This window comes from Thamnophis sirtalis, unplaced genomic scaffold, assembly GCF_051295495.1.
Source record: "Thamnophis sirtalis isolate CommonGarterSnake01/CBP01778 unplaced genomic scaffold, rThaSir2_p1.2 scaffold_4, whole genome shotgun sequence".
Taxonomy (NCBI): Eukaryota; Metazoa; Chordata; class Lepidosauria; order Squamata; family Natricidae; genus Thamnophis; species Thamnophis sirtalis.
The window spans coordinates 29,889,756-29,906,123 of NW_028261384.1; the positions used below are offsets into that span (position 1 = coordinate 29,889,756).

The 16,368-nt window shown below is 37.6% G+C and overlaps 2 protein-coding genes across 2 annotated transcripts in view; one reads left to right on the plus strand and one right to left on the minus strand.

Moving 5' to 3' along the window:
* CUNH10orf67 (chromosome unknown C10orf67 homolog) overlaps positions 1 to 13,306 on the minus strand; it is an 84,318-nt gene extending 71,012 nt beyond the window's left edge. The window contains exons 1-3 of the mRNA XM_014067034.2: positions 13,004 to 13,306; positions 12,146 to 12,279; positions 7,326 to 7,471 (exon numbers count right to left, since the gene is read on the minus strand). The gene's annotated coding sequence lies outside the window, so the exon portion shown is untranslated. The remainder of the gene's footprint in view (positions 1 to 7,325; positions 7,472 to 12,145; positions 12,280 to 13,003) is intronic.
* Positions 13,307 to 13,681: 375 nt separating this feature from the next.
* Positions 13,682 to 16,075, plus strand: OTUD1 (OTU deubiquitinase 1). The gene has a single exon (XM_014065743.2). It carries the CDS (start codon positions 13,977 to 13,979, stop codon positions 15,219 to 15,221), a length of 1,245 nt encoding a protein of 414 aa, XP_013921218.2. The 5' UTR covers positions 13,682 to 13,976; the 3' UTR covers positions 15,222 to 16,075.
* Positions 16,076 to 16,368: the final 293 nt, after the last annotated feature.

Genomic DNA, 16,368 nt, shown 5'->3' on the forward strand with positions numbered 1-16,368 from the left:
TGGTGAAATAGTTTACTATTGATTGATATTAATGATTGAAATGAAAATTTAGGAATACACTTTAGCCTGAAATGAACCATTTTCCTCTACAATCAAGTCTATCGTTCATGATGGCAATGGTGTTATAAAAAAGTGTGATAAAATTATATTAAGTTGCTATTTATGAATATAAATAGAATATAAATAAATATAAATAAATATAAATATTGTTTGTAAATGTATTATTTCATTGTTAAAAGCTTTTTTTGCTGACTCTGAGAATAGAATGTATACAGGGTTCTTGGTGAAGCACACCCAAACTATTATTTATTATAGGAATATTTTTATAGTATGAAATTGGAAACATTTTTGCTAGAGGTCTTATTGTACTGTTCCAGCATAGACACTTACTTGCCTAGGCTATTGAGAAATTATATAATAAAAAAGATAATTTTACATTTGATATTTGTTTATTCTGAAGAAGCTTCAACTGTGTTCAGTTCATGCTCAAGAAAGTTTTTTACAACTGTTAGAATTGCAACCTATCAAATTATATGATTTCTCCTAAATAATTTGGATGACAGTTGCATTTTATGCCTACAAATGTAAACACATATTAGAAGTAAGCCATATGGCTTTTCATCTCACTAAATCTGTAGGAATTTCATTCCAAGACTTTCTAATAATTTGGCTTTCGATACAATTTTGTTTAGGATTATAATTTATGCTTAGAGTTTACTAAATCAAATACTATCAATAAGGTATAATGAATATGAGTGTAGAATTTCATTTTTTTCTAAAGGAAATAATTGATTGGAAATAATATGGATTAAGAAATAAAAAATTTATCATCCATCCATCCATCCATCCATCCATCCATCCATCCATCCATCCATCATCTATTTATCCATTCCCCATATATCTATCTATCTGATCTCTCTCTCATCTATTATATCTATCTATCTATCTATCTATCTATCTATCTATCTATCTATCTATCTATCTATCTATCTATCTATCTATCTCATTATCTCTTGAAAAACAGCTAAGAGATACGCCTCTCTATTGTTCATATTTAGAAACCATACCTTTTATTTGTATACACATTTATAGAATGATCATATTTCTTATTTGATGATCATACTTCTGCTTGACACTATTCACCAACCTTTATACATAGGCTACTAGGGGCTATCATGGTGAGGAATTCCTATGTGATGATTAATGGGTACATTGTCAGCACAATTCCTTCAATATATGTCATCTGACAAGTGTGAAATGGTAGCATAGAATTAAAAGCAATTATTTTTAGTGGACAGAGAAGTTACGGCAGCAAAGTTCCAGTAAATTCCAAAAGTTAAACTAAGAGCTAAAATTGGCAGTGACGTAAAATATCTGTTATCAGATTTCAGTTTAAATGCTTTAAAAAGAACTATGGGTAGTTTCACCTTTAAAGCATCATCATCATGTGAAAAGGAATTTACTCTTTCTTTCTGATCTAATCCCTCTCCCTGAAATTACTGTCTTTCCTATTACTGTGTCTCTCCCTTAAATTATTGTGTCTTCTATATTTTTAGTGCTAATAGTTAATAAGTTGGCAAAATTTAAAGACTCATAAAATACTTATCTTTTCCTTCTTATATTAGCTAAACGAATAATATTTTTGGAGAGGAGAAATGAGGGATTTAATAGGTTTCTTATCATGTATTTCAAAACAATAGTCAGATGGCCCATTCTTTAATTTGAGCCTTATGTTGTTTGATCTTTAATCTTAACTAATAAAAACAAGTGTCTATGATGGTTCACTAATACCGTCTACATTTATTACTGTATTATTAATGTACTTTTAATTTCAATGTGTAAAAGACAATATTTATTTCAGTTCAATTTCTCCTTCTCTCGCATTAGAGGACAAGCTAACTGCACTAGCTAAAATGCTTTTTTTCCTCAATAATTAAATCATTTCTTTTTCCATTGTAACCCATCACCTTGTTTTTAGTACCAATAATTAATAGATTCTCTGCTGTCTCTGTAATATTTAGCCAACAGAATGTGCAGAAAAAGGAAATTTGTTTATATAGGTAATTCTTGGATTTTGACCACTCGTTTAGTGACCATTCAAAGATGACAATACTGAATGAGTCATATTTATGATCAGTCTGAAGTCCCAGCCATTGTAGCATTGCTGCAGTCACTTGACTGCAATTTTGGGGACTTGGCAACTGGCTTCCACTTATGATGGTTACAGTATCCCACAATCACAGAACTGCCATTTACACCTTCCATGCCAAGTTCCTATAAGCACAGATGGGGAAGCAAGTATGGAAGGTCAGTCCCATAAGATTATCCATCATTTTTTCTCCTGAGAAGTTCCATTATAGACTCAAGGTTGACTTCCATCCTTCTGAAGTGGGTAAAATAAGGATCTAGATTGTTGGAAGCAATATGCTGACTCTGTAAACCACTTGGAGGGCTGTAAAAGCACTGTGAAGTGGTATATAAGTCTAAGGGCTATTGCTATTGCTACAGAGTACAAGATCCCATGGACTGATGGCCACAGTCCCAATGGCCTTCAGTTTCCCAGCTACACTGTGGCACCTGTCTATAGTACCACCCATGCCCTGCAACATCTACGCACATCTCTATGCTGCTTGCCTGTGACTTCCACTACTTCCTGCTCAACAATTTGTGCGGTCCAGAGATTAGGACAGCAGCTGAGTCTAATAGGTGTGCAACTGCTAAGTGATGAGCTCATGTGACATTGGGCTTTATGACTGTTATCGCTTAATGGCAGAAATTCTGATACAAATTGCCATTGTAACTCAAAAGCTGCTTTGTATATAAATACTGTTTCATCCGTGCAACTCAGTGAAGATGGTCACCCCTGATAGCTGACTTCAAATAATTAAAGCTGGGTGTATAGATTCACTTTCTGTCTCTTATTCTGGAAAAAAAAATAGCTGCCCACTGCAATATAGTTTTGGTACCATCAATCTAGAGATCTAGCTGAAAGTTCCTGCTTTGCAAAGCACTGGTTCTGCCCTTTCTCCAATTTAACTTGTAAATAAGGACACTGGGTAGAGTATTCCATCAGCATGGGGCTAGATATCATCAGTATGTTGATGACACTCAGTTGTACATTTCAACCCTGGCTCCTCCAAATAATGCTGCTGAAGTTTGGTCTTGGTATATGGATGCTTCTGAGATCTACCGGTAGATAGGGAGAACAAGTTCAGACACAGCCCTAATAAGACCTATTGGTTTGGACTGGTATTTTCTGGATATGGGGACTTTCCATCTTTGGTTTATCTCTCTCTCTAAATAATAACCGTATTAGAATTTTAAACAAGAAATATAGAAATTAACAAAAATCTAATATTTTACTTAAAAGAAAGAAAAAGTAAAGCAAGTAAAAAGAAACAAAGCCAAAAGTGCAGGAAAAAAAGAAAGAAAAAAGAAGTGATTTCCAATTTTTTTTACATGGATCATACAAATATTGAAATGGAACTCTAACTATGGTGCAAACTAATGAACACTTGAATGTTTTCAGGCATTATGTCCTTAACCTTAGTAACATTGATTACCTATGTATATATTTTTTTAAAAACATGGTACATTCTTCCAAGTCATCGTCACTGAGCTTAGTGGAGGTTTACTTTTTATCGAGTAAGAATGTAGTACTTATGGATTTTTTTTTAAAAAAGGCATAAATAACCAGGACTACTAAGGGTAAGGACACCTTGCCTGAAAACATTCAAGTGGCCACTAGACTGCAGCACAATTAAAGTTCCATTTCTCACTGCTAGTTTGGACATTTTGAAAGCCGGCACTAATAGTTTGGGTTCTATTGATCTAAATGAACTATTTTGCTGTTGTTGAAATTAATAAGACTGAGGTGTGTTATAAACTCAGGATTTTACTAAGGAAGTCAGCATGTTATTTTTTAAAATTAAATTTCCACAAATAATAAAATATAGAAAATGATTTGATAAAAGGAATATGATGTGTTTGTAAACTCAGTGAAGTAATAATTTACTTAGGCTTAATTATGTGTTTGGCTTGTGTTGACCTTGTTACTTAGTACCAGCAAGTATCCTGACTTAAATATCCATTGTTATATAGACCAGTATTTTTAAATCTTTAGTAAATATGAACTACAATTCCCAAAATACCCCAGCCCAATATGGGTGTCACAGGATTTCCTTGAAAAAAAGAGAATAACTTGTTGCTTATAAAAAATGTTGCCCTTTAGGACGGGACACTTTGTTATATGTCATTTTGTTGCCATAGTACTTGTCTCATAATCCTTCATCTATTCCTTTAATATCATCCTTTCCTAGTCCAAGAAGAAGTTTATGCAGGCATTGACCTTGATGGCCACTAGAATATTACACATGTCCAACCTGCTAAACTGAAGATAAAGAGATTAATCTTGGCAGAGGTGATTAATGTCTAACTCTTTTTTTGTACAAAGGGGAAATACATGTTTGGAGGTTTCTTCTCTTCTACTTAGTAATAGCTGAAATATTGTAATGAGCTATCCCTATGATTTTCTCTTTCTTGGAGAAAGAGAGATGATAAAATTAAGGTTATGCCTTACAAAGCTATAAGGTAGTTTCTTTGGATTTGGCTTAGTATGTTTGTAAATTTAATACTTGTGGGTTTGCAGATATTTTATCTTTTTTGCTGGGGGAAACTCATTTTGATAGTATACTATAGGCACTATGGCTACCAGGAGTGTGTTTATGGCTTGCCTGCTCATAGAATGGCTGGCATTGTGGTGTCTTTGTGGAAATTAGCAAGTCAATTGGACAGGCACCCCAAGGTCACCAGGTGAGCCTCACGCAGGTCACTCCCCCCCCCCAAGGGAACCGCATTGAAAACCTCAGGTCTGACGCTTTAGTGATAAGTGAAAGTAACATATTATTATGTCTTCAAATCATAGTTAAAACAAATATTGACTTGAATCAACTCAGCCGTTAGTTTGTAATATGAAGTACTGTTGCTTCTACTGTGACTACTACTTATTATAGAGCTGATATGTACAAGGTATTTACAAAATACAGTGACACCTCCACTAACAAGATTTGTTAATAGATAATAGATGTAAAAACTGAGATAGGAACATGAAGTGAGAAAAAACAGATTTTTTTAAACAAGAGGGAAAATAAAGCATATTTTTCTTGTCTAACTGCAGAGTCAATTTGTTACATTTGTAGAATTTGTTAGTGACAAAAAAGCAATCTTAATGCAGGCTGACATCACTGGACATGAATGTTTTGCCATTGGCTTTGTACACAGTGCTAGTTTAATTCCCATATAATCTATGCAGCTCTCTAAATTCTACCCATGAATCAGTTCTTACTATGCCAGTAGTGGAAACATAATTGTAGGATACGTGTTTTCTTGATTAGCAAGATTAAACTATGCTTAAGTATGTAATAATGTTTTCTTTTGTAATTCCAACAGAAGAGTACCGGTATTTTTTATCTTTTTATATAAATTGCAGAGAAGAAGAAAAAAGCTGACAGAAAGATAGCAGTTTTCATACAAATACTTCAATTTTGGTCTATTCTGCTAAATATAATGGCTACTAATCAACCTATAGTATGATATTTTACTGGCATGGATGGCACTCATTGCAGTGGTGGGATTCAGCCAGTTCGCACTACTTCGGGAGAAACTGTTGTTAATTTTCTGAGCAGTTTGGTGAATTGGTTGTTGGAAGAAATCATTAGGGCAGAGAAGCGGTTGTTAAATTATTTGAATCCCACCACTGCCTCATTGCATTCCTTTTGACAGCCATTTTGCAAGGACAGTCTTTCTAGTCATTATTTTAACTCTTAATATCAGAACTCTAGAATAAAAAAAGGAAATTAATTTACAGTTCAGTAAATGCAAATACAAAATATGAAGTAAGTATACCTTTTCACATTCCTGAAATCATGTTTAATGTTCCATCTTTTTAAAACCTGCCCTGATTGCTTTATATAAGAAGAAACTTTTGTAAAGTATCGTTTCTGATAGCAATCTGTTTATCACTCTGGCATATTCTTTCACCTATTTTTCAGCTGCATTAGTTTGCAACAAATATAGGTGTTATAGAGACTCTGCAATCCACCTAGAGTCTGCCAAAAGCTAAATATTTAATATTTTTTCTACTACTTGGTGAACATATTGAAAAAATGTAAGCCTGTTTCTTTAAACAAAAAGTTTGCTTCTACTTTGCCTGATGTGCTGTGATGTCACTGTCACTCATTCTGAAAGTATTGCTTTCCTAGAGATGCCAAGCCTGCCAGGCTAGTTGCTAGGATACAAGGGAATGTTACGGATTACTTTTACACTGAATCATTCAGACGGATTACTTGGGAGAGAACATAATGTCATAGCACATTGTCAGTGAAGTCATATCAAGAATTACTTCACATTCTTTAAATATGTTGTTTTCCAATTGTGAAAATTTTATATTAAAAAGTAGTTTTATTTCATGCTACAAACACGAATACTTTTCAAGGAAGTTATGAACTTTGAAATAGCATCAAATATTGGGAAGAAGGCACAATGTAAGTATTACAGAGTACTGAGAAACATTGTTGAATGATTGTTAGCATTCCAAAGCATGTTAAAGGACAAAGCATGGTCCCTTGAAAAAATGATTACAAAGATTATGTGGTGTTTATGACCACATGAAGGTAACTGGAATTATTTCATTGCTATGTCTAAATCAACTAATATTTAAATGAAGAATAAAGTATTTGCTATTAACATCTAATTTAACATCTTAATGTGGTATTTTTCAACCTTGGCAACTTGGCAGATTTCAACTTCCAGCAAGCCTGGCTGGGGAATCCTGGGAGTTGAAGTCCTGCTATCTTAAAGTTGCCAAGATTGAGAAATACAGTGGAATAAAAAATAGTCACATGATTTAGTCCCATGTGATCTCGCAAAATAGGAGAAGGGAAAGGACAGAGTTAGTTCTTCATTTTTGTAGTCTTTAGTACTTTAGTTTCATTTTGCCACAGCAAAAGATGACATGTACTAGGAATGAAGGGCAAGTACTATGTGGTGACCAAGAATATAGTTAAATGCATATGTTGCCCCTCAACATTCCTTCTGTTGCATGCTTCCCACTGCAGTCTTTCCTTATGTCAGTTCCTTGGAGCATTAAAAGGCCAGATGCCTGAGAAAAGGCATGTTTCCATAGGCACTTAACTATGGTACTGTTGGAAGGAAAATCCATCTAGTTCAGTTCCAAGTTGGGAGAAAGGCACTGGAAACAACATGGAAGTTCTTTGGAAAGAAAGTTTAATGATGAAGCAAAACAAAATAGCACTATGGTACCATACCTTCAGTCTTCCTCCATTCCTCTTCTCTCAGCTCTTGCAATTATTGTTAGCTTATCCCCATCTGACATTATCTAAAGGCAGCCTCTAAATCTTTGAAGTCCATTAGGTTTTGTCACCTTGGAAGAAACTCTGGGAACTGACAGCAACTGGGAATAAAAGGAGAGAAGTCAAAATAATGATTTGCAATGAGGACACGAACCTTTATACAGGTAGTTTTGTTCCAACTTGAGAATGGATGGAGAACATTGTAACTCACTTGTAGAAAAAGGCCAAGAGATTATCACAACAAATTGACAGAAATTAATATACATGGAACTATTTAAATAATAATTGATATTATTAAAATTAATAATCATGATAAAGGAAGAAGAAAAGCCAGGAAAAATATAAATTTTGCTTTGTGTACATTAGTTACTTCAGTGAACATTCAATAAGAGTTGGCTGTACCTGCCTGCTCTGAAGATATGGCTTAGGAACATTAATTTCTATGATCTTGATGTGTCCTTTGAAATTAACAGGATTATTCATATGAATTGACTGAAACTTTAAAGATGGATTTGTTGTTCTTAGCTGTGTTCCTAGTACTTAAAATTTCAGGACCTATAGATTTTTGGGACGAGAGCTAACAAAAATAATTTTTCTACAATATGGCAAAAAATATTCAAAAAAATTGTTATACATTTAGATTTAGATTATTTGAACAAAGAACAAGGCTTCTGAAAAATAGTCAGTCAATTTGGAGTGAAATTGAATGTGCTATCTTTATATCTCGTTGCAGTTTTGGTTCCTCACCCCACCCAACCAAAATGAGATGGCAGCACTTAGCTGAACATAGCTGATGCCTACAAATCAAACAGAGTAATCTAGATAGTACTTGAATAAAAAAATCATTTAAGAAAAATCACAGGACTGAGGATTCCCCCAATATGGCTGCTGACCGGTATAAATGTTTTCCTGTCCTGCTGACAATTTACTGATTTTGCTGCCAGAGCTGGTTCTCTGGAAGTGCAGCTCCCTGGATTTGAATGGGAATACTTAGGAATAACCCAAATGACTTTTGGATGGTGATGGTCCCATCTAGGAAGGAGAGTCTTGAAGATTCCAGTTCTCTTTGGGAGCGGTAGAAAATTAGGGCATCCAACTTCCTTTCAGCATTTCATTTTCTAACCATGCCTGGATATTAACTTCCACTTTTTGAATTTACTGCTTTACCTTGCTTTTTGTCTTTAGAAGTTGACCAGCTGGTTAAAAGTTGACCGACTGGTTGAACCTACTTTAACCCCTTGCTGGATTTTATCTGTTTTCCCCCCCTTTCTTTTGATTTAGATTATTTTGAATAATTTTTGCTTTTCTGTATGGAAATGAAAAACGTCCTTGGATGCTGAAGTGTTTTTATTTGATTTAGATCATATTAGACTTTCACCATAGGTTTTTTTGTACTTTATTAATTTGCAAAATATTTGGAGTTTATTTTTTTAACCTTTGTTTTAACTTTGGATTGACATACCTGGAAAATATCTTCCCTGTTCCTTTGATTTATTTCTTCACTTTGCTTTAATGTTTTTTGCTTCCTGGCTAACTTATACAGATCAACAATTGGATTGAATTAAAATGAACAGACTGGCTGAAATTTTTTTTGGTTAACATGCAATCTTTAGTTGAATGCTTCTTTTAAAAAACTGATGAAATGATAATGGCTATGGCAAACATATATAGGCATGTTGTCCTGAAATTAGATTCACAAAAGGAATGATTTGGAATTAGTTAATTTGTTGAAAAGAAATTGGGATTGTAGTTTTAAAATTAACGGAACTGATGACATACATTTTTTTGAAGTTCAAGCCTGCAGTATTTTACAACAGCAGAAATTACACTGAGTGGAGAAGTAAATTAGCTTTCTCAGGAGGATTGAAGATGAGGGAATAGATTTATCACACTTAATCGGGAATAAATTTTATCTGGACTTTTTTGGGAAGATAGACCAATTTTGAACTTATATTTAATCAGACAGCAATGGATAGGAAATGGCATTAAGAAACAAATTTGATCCAGGACAAATTACTGTTAATCTTTGGGATGAGTTGAGATAGATAAGAAAATGGAAGATTTTCTGAGTTATTCACAATAACAGTTTGTTAACATAGGAGTACATTTCGTCTTTATTATTATTGTTCTTGCTGTTAACTATTTTGTTATCAATATTGTATATAGATGACAGGCTAGCCATTTGCAAATGGTAGTTTAAAATCTTTTGAGCTTGTTTGGCAAAGGGTGATAAATTAATTTTATAATAATGTATTAATCAGTATGGGAGATAATATGTTTATAGGTGTTAGGTTTCTTTCTTTCTTTCCCAATGTACTTTTTTAATGTCTTGCTTGTTTTGTGTTGGAAGTTAAATCCAGTCTGTTTTTATTCCAATCTGGGAGAGAAATGTAGGGAGAGGAAATATTTGAGGAAGGCTTCAGTTGGAAAGGATGTTTATTGGCTCAGTAACAGCAATGATAGCAGTAAATGTTGGTCTTTGAATGAGATATTAGATACGCACATTTCAGAAAATGGGTGAGGCTAGACTTAACATAGAATTTGCTTTGGTTCAAAATTAAAATGCTTTCAATATAATTTAAAATTAGGAATATTATTATAAGGTATTTAGCTTCAATTTGGGATATTTAATATGATGAAAAGTCACTTTGTTCGCTGAAATGGCTAAGAAGGGGCAGCATTATGATACATTTTAATGCCTTAAGTTAAAATCTGATTAATTCTTATTGAAGAATTCCATTGAACTTTGGGATTTTTCAATAACATAATGCAGAGTGTTATTTTATAAAAATAAATAAATATCAATTTGGATATCTCATCAATTTGAACATCCTCCTGGAATGTTCCATCACTAGAGGTTTGGAAGTGAAAATTGGACAGTCATTTGTATGAATGATATCTGGATTCGTTCTTGGGATTGGACTAGAATTCCAGATCTTTTCCAATTCTTGGATTTTATGATAAGCAGTACAAGATAATGGTAGATTTCACTTTAGTTCATTTTTTGAACTAAAAGTTCACAAATTGCATGTTAAAGGACAATATACTTATGCCAATATCTAATTCTAATTGACAATAAATATGCAATAAGTAAAGAAAATAACTAGCTTTTTGGTTTATGTTACAATAGAATCAGAACGCATGGCATTTTTGACTATTATTAGATAAATATTCATTTACATCTCATTATATTAAAAACTATAAACTTGATTCATAAAGAAAGAAAGTGTTAATCCTGCTGCTATGAATAATTAACAATGGAACCTAACTTTTTTTCCCCTTTCACTCCCAAATAATCACTGGAGCAGGGGTTCTTTCTAAAAGACAAGAAAGCAGATAACAGTTTGTCCTCAATTTGTCAAGTAATCTAATTGCTTGTGCATAGCAACTTCTAGATATTTTTTTAAAAGATAAAAAGTGTCCTTCAAGCAGACTTTAGCCCCAAGCCGGGGGTTTCTAGATGCTTTGTTTTGTTTTTTTCAAAAAGGAAGATAAAAAATGCCCTTCGAGTGGAGATGAACTACTGATGGCCAAGGATAGGGATTTTCCTTGACAAAAATGTTTAAATTATTTGGTGTGCAATTATGGTTTCTTCTGAGTTGTTTTTCAACTTCTTCGCTACATAGCATGAATACCTTCTCATAGTTTCCCATTAAAGTATTTATGATGATTCAGCTTCTAAACTCTAACAAGATTAATCAAATTTGATGTAATTGCTTCTGAACAGGCACAGTACCATAAAAATTAAGCAGCTATACTGGGCTAAAATTTTCACTTTCCACCAGGGAATTATCTGGATATATATATATTTCTGTTTAGGGATACATTTACCCCTAAAATAGATGTAAAACACACTATCATTTCCTGCATACTTTTGTGTGTGAGAAATGTGTCTAGATTAATATTGTTGGGAAAATATGGATTATATTGACAAATGTAAACTACTTCCTTAGTTTTGCTGCTCAATCAGGAGCTATTGCAGCGTCAAAAGAAAGCAGCACATGTTGCAATTCAGCATCAACATATCCCTAGTTTATTACATATAACCTATTTGAATTTTCTAGAGTCTTCGGTGCTGTTTGTTTGCAGACGTTTCATTCCAGACTTCTATAGGTAACATCTTCAGTGCTAACAAGGAGTGGGGTTTGCTCCTGTTTTTGGGGCCAGTCCATGTTGGTAGAGGGCTTGTTTTCACTTTAATAGTTCTTTGGTTAGGCTATTTGATTGCTTGTCTGAGTTGATAGTTCTGTGATAAGGGCATTGTTTATTGCTTATGTTAATTCTGGTATTCCCTGTTTATGTGTTGTTTGCAGAGGTTTTCTGGCATTTTTGTTTTCTTTTTAATTTTTTTAATTGTCTCTTTTGAATCCATGTGTAAATGTGCTTTATCTGTATGTGCCTCTTAACGGCTGTTGGTTCTTTTGGTTTACTTAACATATTTTGAAATTGTGGGTTTCAGTGGTATAAAATTGCATGTGATGCCTATATTGTATAGGCAGTTGATCTCTCCTTTCTGGTGTTCTGCATTATGTTTGTGCTCGTTTGAATAATGTTCTTACACAGCTCCTTTTGGGAAAAGATGGTTTGTTACTTTGGAAGGGGAATACTTAGTTGGTTTTCGATAGACTTGTATTTTAAAGATGCCATTTCCTTAGCTGATGTGGATAGTTAGGTAGGTTAGGTTTGCTTTCTTCTTCCTTGTGAATGTTATTCCTTTGAAGATGTTGTCATGTAGTTCTTTTTTTATTATTATAACAAAGGTGTTGTCTACATACCAGATTCATACTTTTGGTTGCAAGTGTGGGAGTACTGTAGTTTCTAGACATTGCATTTCAGTCTCTGCCACAAATCTTGAAGGTGGTAATCGCATGGGTATTTCTCTGATTTGCTGGTATATTTGTTTATCAACCTGAAAGTAGGTAGTAAGGTAGAGGTTGATGAAATCTGTGATACTGGGCATTTTGATGTTAGTATAATTGATTAGTTCTGGTATGTTGTACAGTACTACTGCCATGAACCGCAACATTTCACTAGTTCTGGGTCTATAGATATAAAGAGTGTTGTATGCAGAGGTGGTATTCAGCAGGTTCAGACCAGTTCTGGAGAACCAGTAGCAGAAACTTTGAATAGTTCAGAGAACCGGTAAATACCACATCTGACTGGCCCCACCCCCATCTATTCTCTGCCCCCTGAATCCCAGCTGATCTGGAGAGAATGGAGATTTTACACTATCCTTCCCCATGCCATGCCACCCCCACCAAGCCACCCCCATAGAATCTGTAGTAAACATTTCTGAATCCCACAACTAGTCGTAAGGTTGAATGAAACCTATGAAATATCTGAATTTTCTAAAAAAAGCAGCCTTCTCAAGGTTAATATATAAAGCAATGCTTCCCCCCCACCCCTGCTATAAAAACTTGGTAGGTATCCATCTTAAATGTATATAGATACAGCAGACTTTAAGCCAAACAGCAATATTAAAGAGCAAATAGTACTCAAAGATGAAAACATGCACTTGGGGAAGCTTTAAATCTAAGGAACTGTGGAGAAAATGTATTTGGTATTCTACAATTCCATCAAACGGGTACTATTTATTCCCTCTCACACACACAAACATTCACACACATACTCACTCACAACACTTCTTTTAAGTAGCAACTGCATTAAAAAAGTAAAAAAAATAGCAAAAAAACGCGGCCGAAGGGCAGTAGAATTTCTTTCTGCATTCCTTCGGCATTGTAACCATGCTCAGAGGCATTTTCTCCCTGTATTTAAGCCGGGCTCCTAGCTCTGTGGCCGTCCCCCACCTGTCTCTTCGTGCCTGACTATTACCCACCGGTGGGCTCTTCTCTTTCCTTCGCTCTTTTCTGTTACTGCAACTTCCTCGTAGCGTTGAAAGGGAATCCCTGGGACTCCAAACTGAGTAATTCCTATTGCCCCTCCCCCATCCCTTCCTGAGGCGGCGGAGACAGCAAACCAAGTTTGTTTGTGTGTGCGCGCGCGCGTGTGCATTTTTGCGGCTAACGACCTTGGCCAACCGGCTGTGGTAGGAGGGAAACTCGGCCAACCTCTGCCGGAAGCCTAGTCAAACGCCCCAGCGGGGGACGTGGCCGAGGAGCGACCGCTGGGTTCCCGCCAAGCTCCTCCCACCTTGGCGACGTGTGTCTCGCAACGTGCTGAAGGGCGGGAAGTAAACAAGGCCCGGCCTTCCCTGGCCGCTCCCCCTGTGCCAGGCCTCCAGTACCTTCCAGGAGGGCCTAGGCCTGCGAAAGGGAGGAGGGAGCCGCCCAGAGCTGTGGCGCAGCAGGAATTCCCGCTCCGGCGCGGCCCGAGGAAAACGGGAGGGCGAAGGGAGGGGGCGCTGTTTCTGCGGACCCGCCTCCCCACCCGCGTGAGGAGGGGGCGGAAGCGGTCTCCGGACGCCGACGCCGGGGGGGCGGGGATGCCCGAGGCTATTTTTACTCGCTCGCCTCATCCTTTCTGGCTACTTGCACGGAGGGGCGGCGGCAAAGCACTGGCCGCAGTGGTTGCTCTCTAGCCCGGCCCCTGCAGCCTTCCTGGGTTGCTGTGAGCGCCGCCACCGCAACAGCCTATAAAGAGCCGAGGATGCAGCTCTACAGCACTATCGTCACTCATTATCCGGCAGCAGCGGCGGCAGCGGCGGCAGCGGCAGCGGGAAGCGGCGCGTCCAACGGGCCGGGAGTCGTGTTCAAAGTCTCGCCGGAGTCCGCGGGACAAAACCCGGTTGGAATTGAGAGCGACGTCGTAGGTGGCGGAGGAGGGACCGCGAGTGCCGTCACAGCGGGAGCAGCCAGCAACATGCCCGCCTTCTCTTGCTTAGAACTGCTGCCCTCGGCGGGGCCCGTCCAGAGGAAGCCGCCACAGCAGCAGCCGCAGCCGCAGGTCTTTAGCTCTGCGGCGCAAATGACCCGCCGCCGGCAGCTGGAGAGAGTGGTTCCCATCCAACTGGTGCCGCACTCTGAGTCCGTCGGAGAGGTGAGGGAGCTGGACCCGCAGGCGGCTTCCAATGCCCACCCATGGTTGCTACTGGAGAGCAATGGGGGCGAAGTCGCGGCCGCCGCCCAGCCAACCTTGCAGCCGGAGCCCAGCAATCGTGGTCTCCGCTTCAACGAGCATTGCCAGGCCTTGCAAGCGGCGGCGGCAGCCGGCTCCTACTCCGGACTTGCAGTTGAACCTCAGCCCGCCACCACATTGAAAGTTGCCGAGGAGGCGAGCCCCAGCCAGTTGCGTCAGACGGAACGGAGCGAAAAGCTGGCGCTGTACCTGGCCGAGGTAGAGAAGCAAGACAAGTACCTGCGGCACAAGGGCCGCTTCCGCTTCCATATCATTCCCGACGGCAACTGTTTGTACCGGGCCGTCTGCAAAGCCATCAATGGGGACCAGCGTCTGCATGGGGATCTTCGCGAGCAGACAGTGCACTACATTGCCGACCAGCTGGAGCACTTCGCACCCATCATCGAAGGCGACGTCGGAGAGTTCCTCATCAACGCTGCCCAAGACGGCACCTGGGCCGGCTACCCTGAGCTTCTGGCCATGGGGCAAATGCTGAATGTCAATATCCACCTCACCACCGGAGGCAGATCCGAGAGTCCCACCGTCTCCACCATGACCCATTACCTGGGCCCCGAGGATCCGAGCCGAGCCAGCATTTGGTTGAGCTGGCTTAGCAATGGCCATTATGATGCTGTGCTGGATCATCAGTGTCCCAATCCAGAATATGAGGAGTGGTGCAGGAAGACACAGATGCAGCGCAGGAGGGATGAGGAGCTGGCCAAAACTATGGCAGTGTCCTTGTCCAAAATGTACATTGAGCAGAATGCCTGTTCCTGAGATAGGCATTGCATCCCTTGCCTGCTGTTCTGGTGCCTTAATTGTTCTCCATTTCTTTCTCTAGAAGTTGTAATTCTTATATGGAGCAAAAACCTGAAGAGAAGGAAGGGAGAGTGAGATTTATAATGAATGCTTATCTATAGATTATCAGATACTAGTTATTTTCCTATCTTTCATTTTGTGTATATAATGTTTCCTTTATTTCCATACACTCTGTTCTTTAAGAGAAGATTTTCTTTTTGCACTTTTTCTAGTCTTTGTTCACAGCCAAAATAAAATTTAATTTCATTCTTTATTTGCCTATAGATTTTTTTCTGGCCTAGGTGGCTGATAGCATAAGTTATTTTATGTTAATATCTGACACATTCACAGTATCATTCTTTCAATGAAAAATTGTAATGCTTTCTAGCAAAGGTGGAGAGCAATTGGGCTTCAGTTAGCTGGAGTAAGATGGGTTTTCAATGTATTTGACTTTTTTGTTTGTTAATCACAGAAACAATGTGGTTTAAAAAACTGCAGACACACAAAAGATACTTTAAAAGTAGTCTTGCTCTTTTTAGGAGCTCCTGTCTGCCCCTTGGTAGTTCATCAGCAGGTTTATCACATTCTTTTGTTTCTAATTGGCTTAACATGGTATTATGTACAAATATATTTATACTAAGTTTGTATGGTTTGCTGGGTCAAACATCCAAGGTAGAAACCACCCTCTTCAATTTTGAATGAACTGAAATGGTTAGATATATTTATTAAATGGAGTTTGTACTTTTTTTATTTTGTGACTTTGGAATTTATACTGTATTTGTATAATAGCAATATTCTTAGCATTCTGGAATAAATGTATAATTTTGCTTGGATCTCTGATACATGTCTGTGGGGTGAAAACATCTGTCCTAAACTTTGGGTTTCTGGTTAGGCTGCAGAAAGAAAGCGAAAGTTCTTGGCAAAGCCTAATTTTTTTCTTTGGTACTAGGCTTGCTACTGGATCCACACCAGGAATAGTGAATAGGAAGGTGCACCTGAAAATCAAGTGTCATGAATGTAGATGTTGGAGTATCTCCATGATACAATTTTGTCCTCCTGTTTCTGCTTTTTAAATAGTGGGAAAGGGTTGAGATGTAAAGACTTTATATGAGCCATTTAATATATA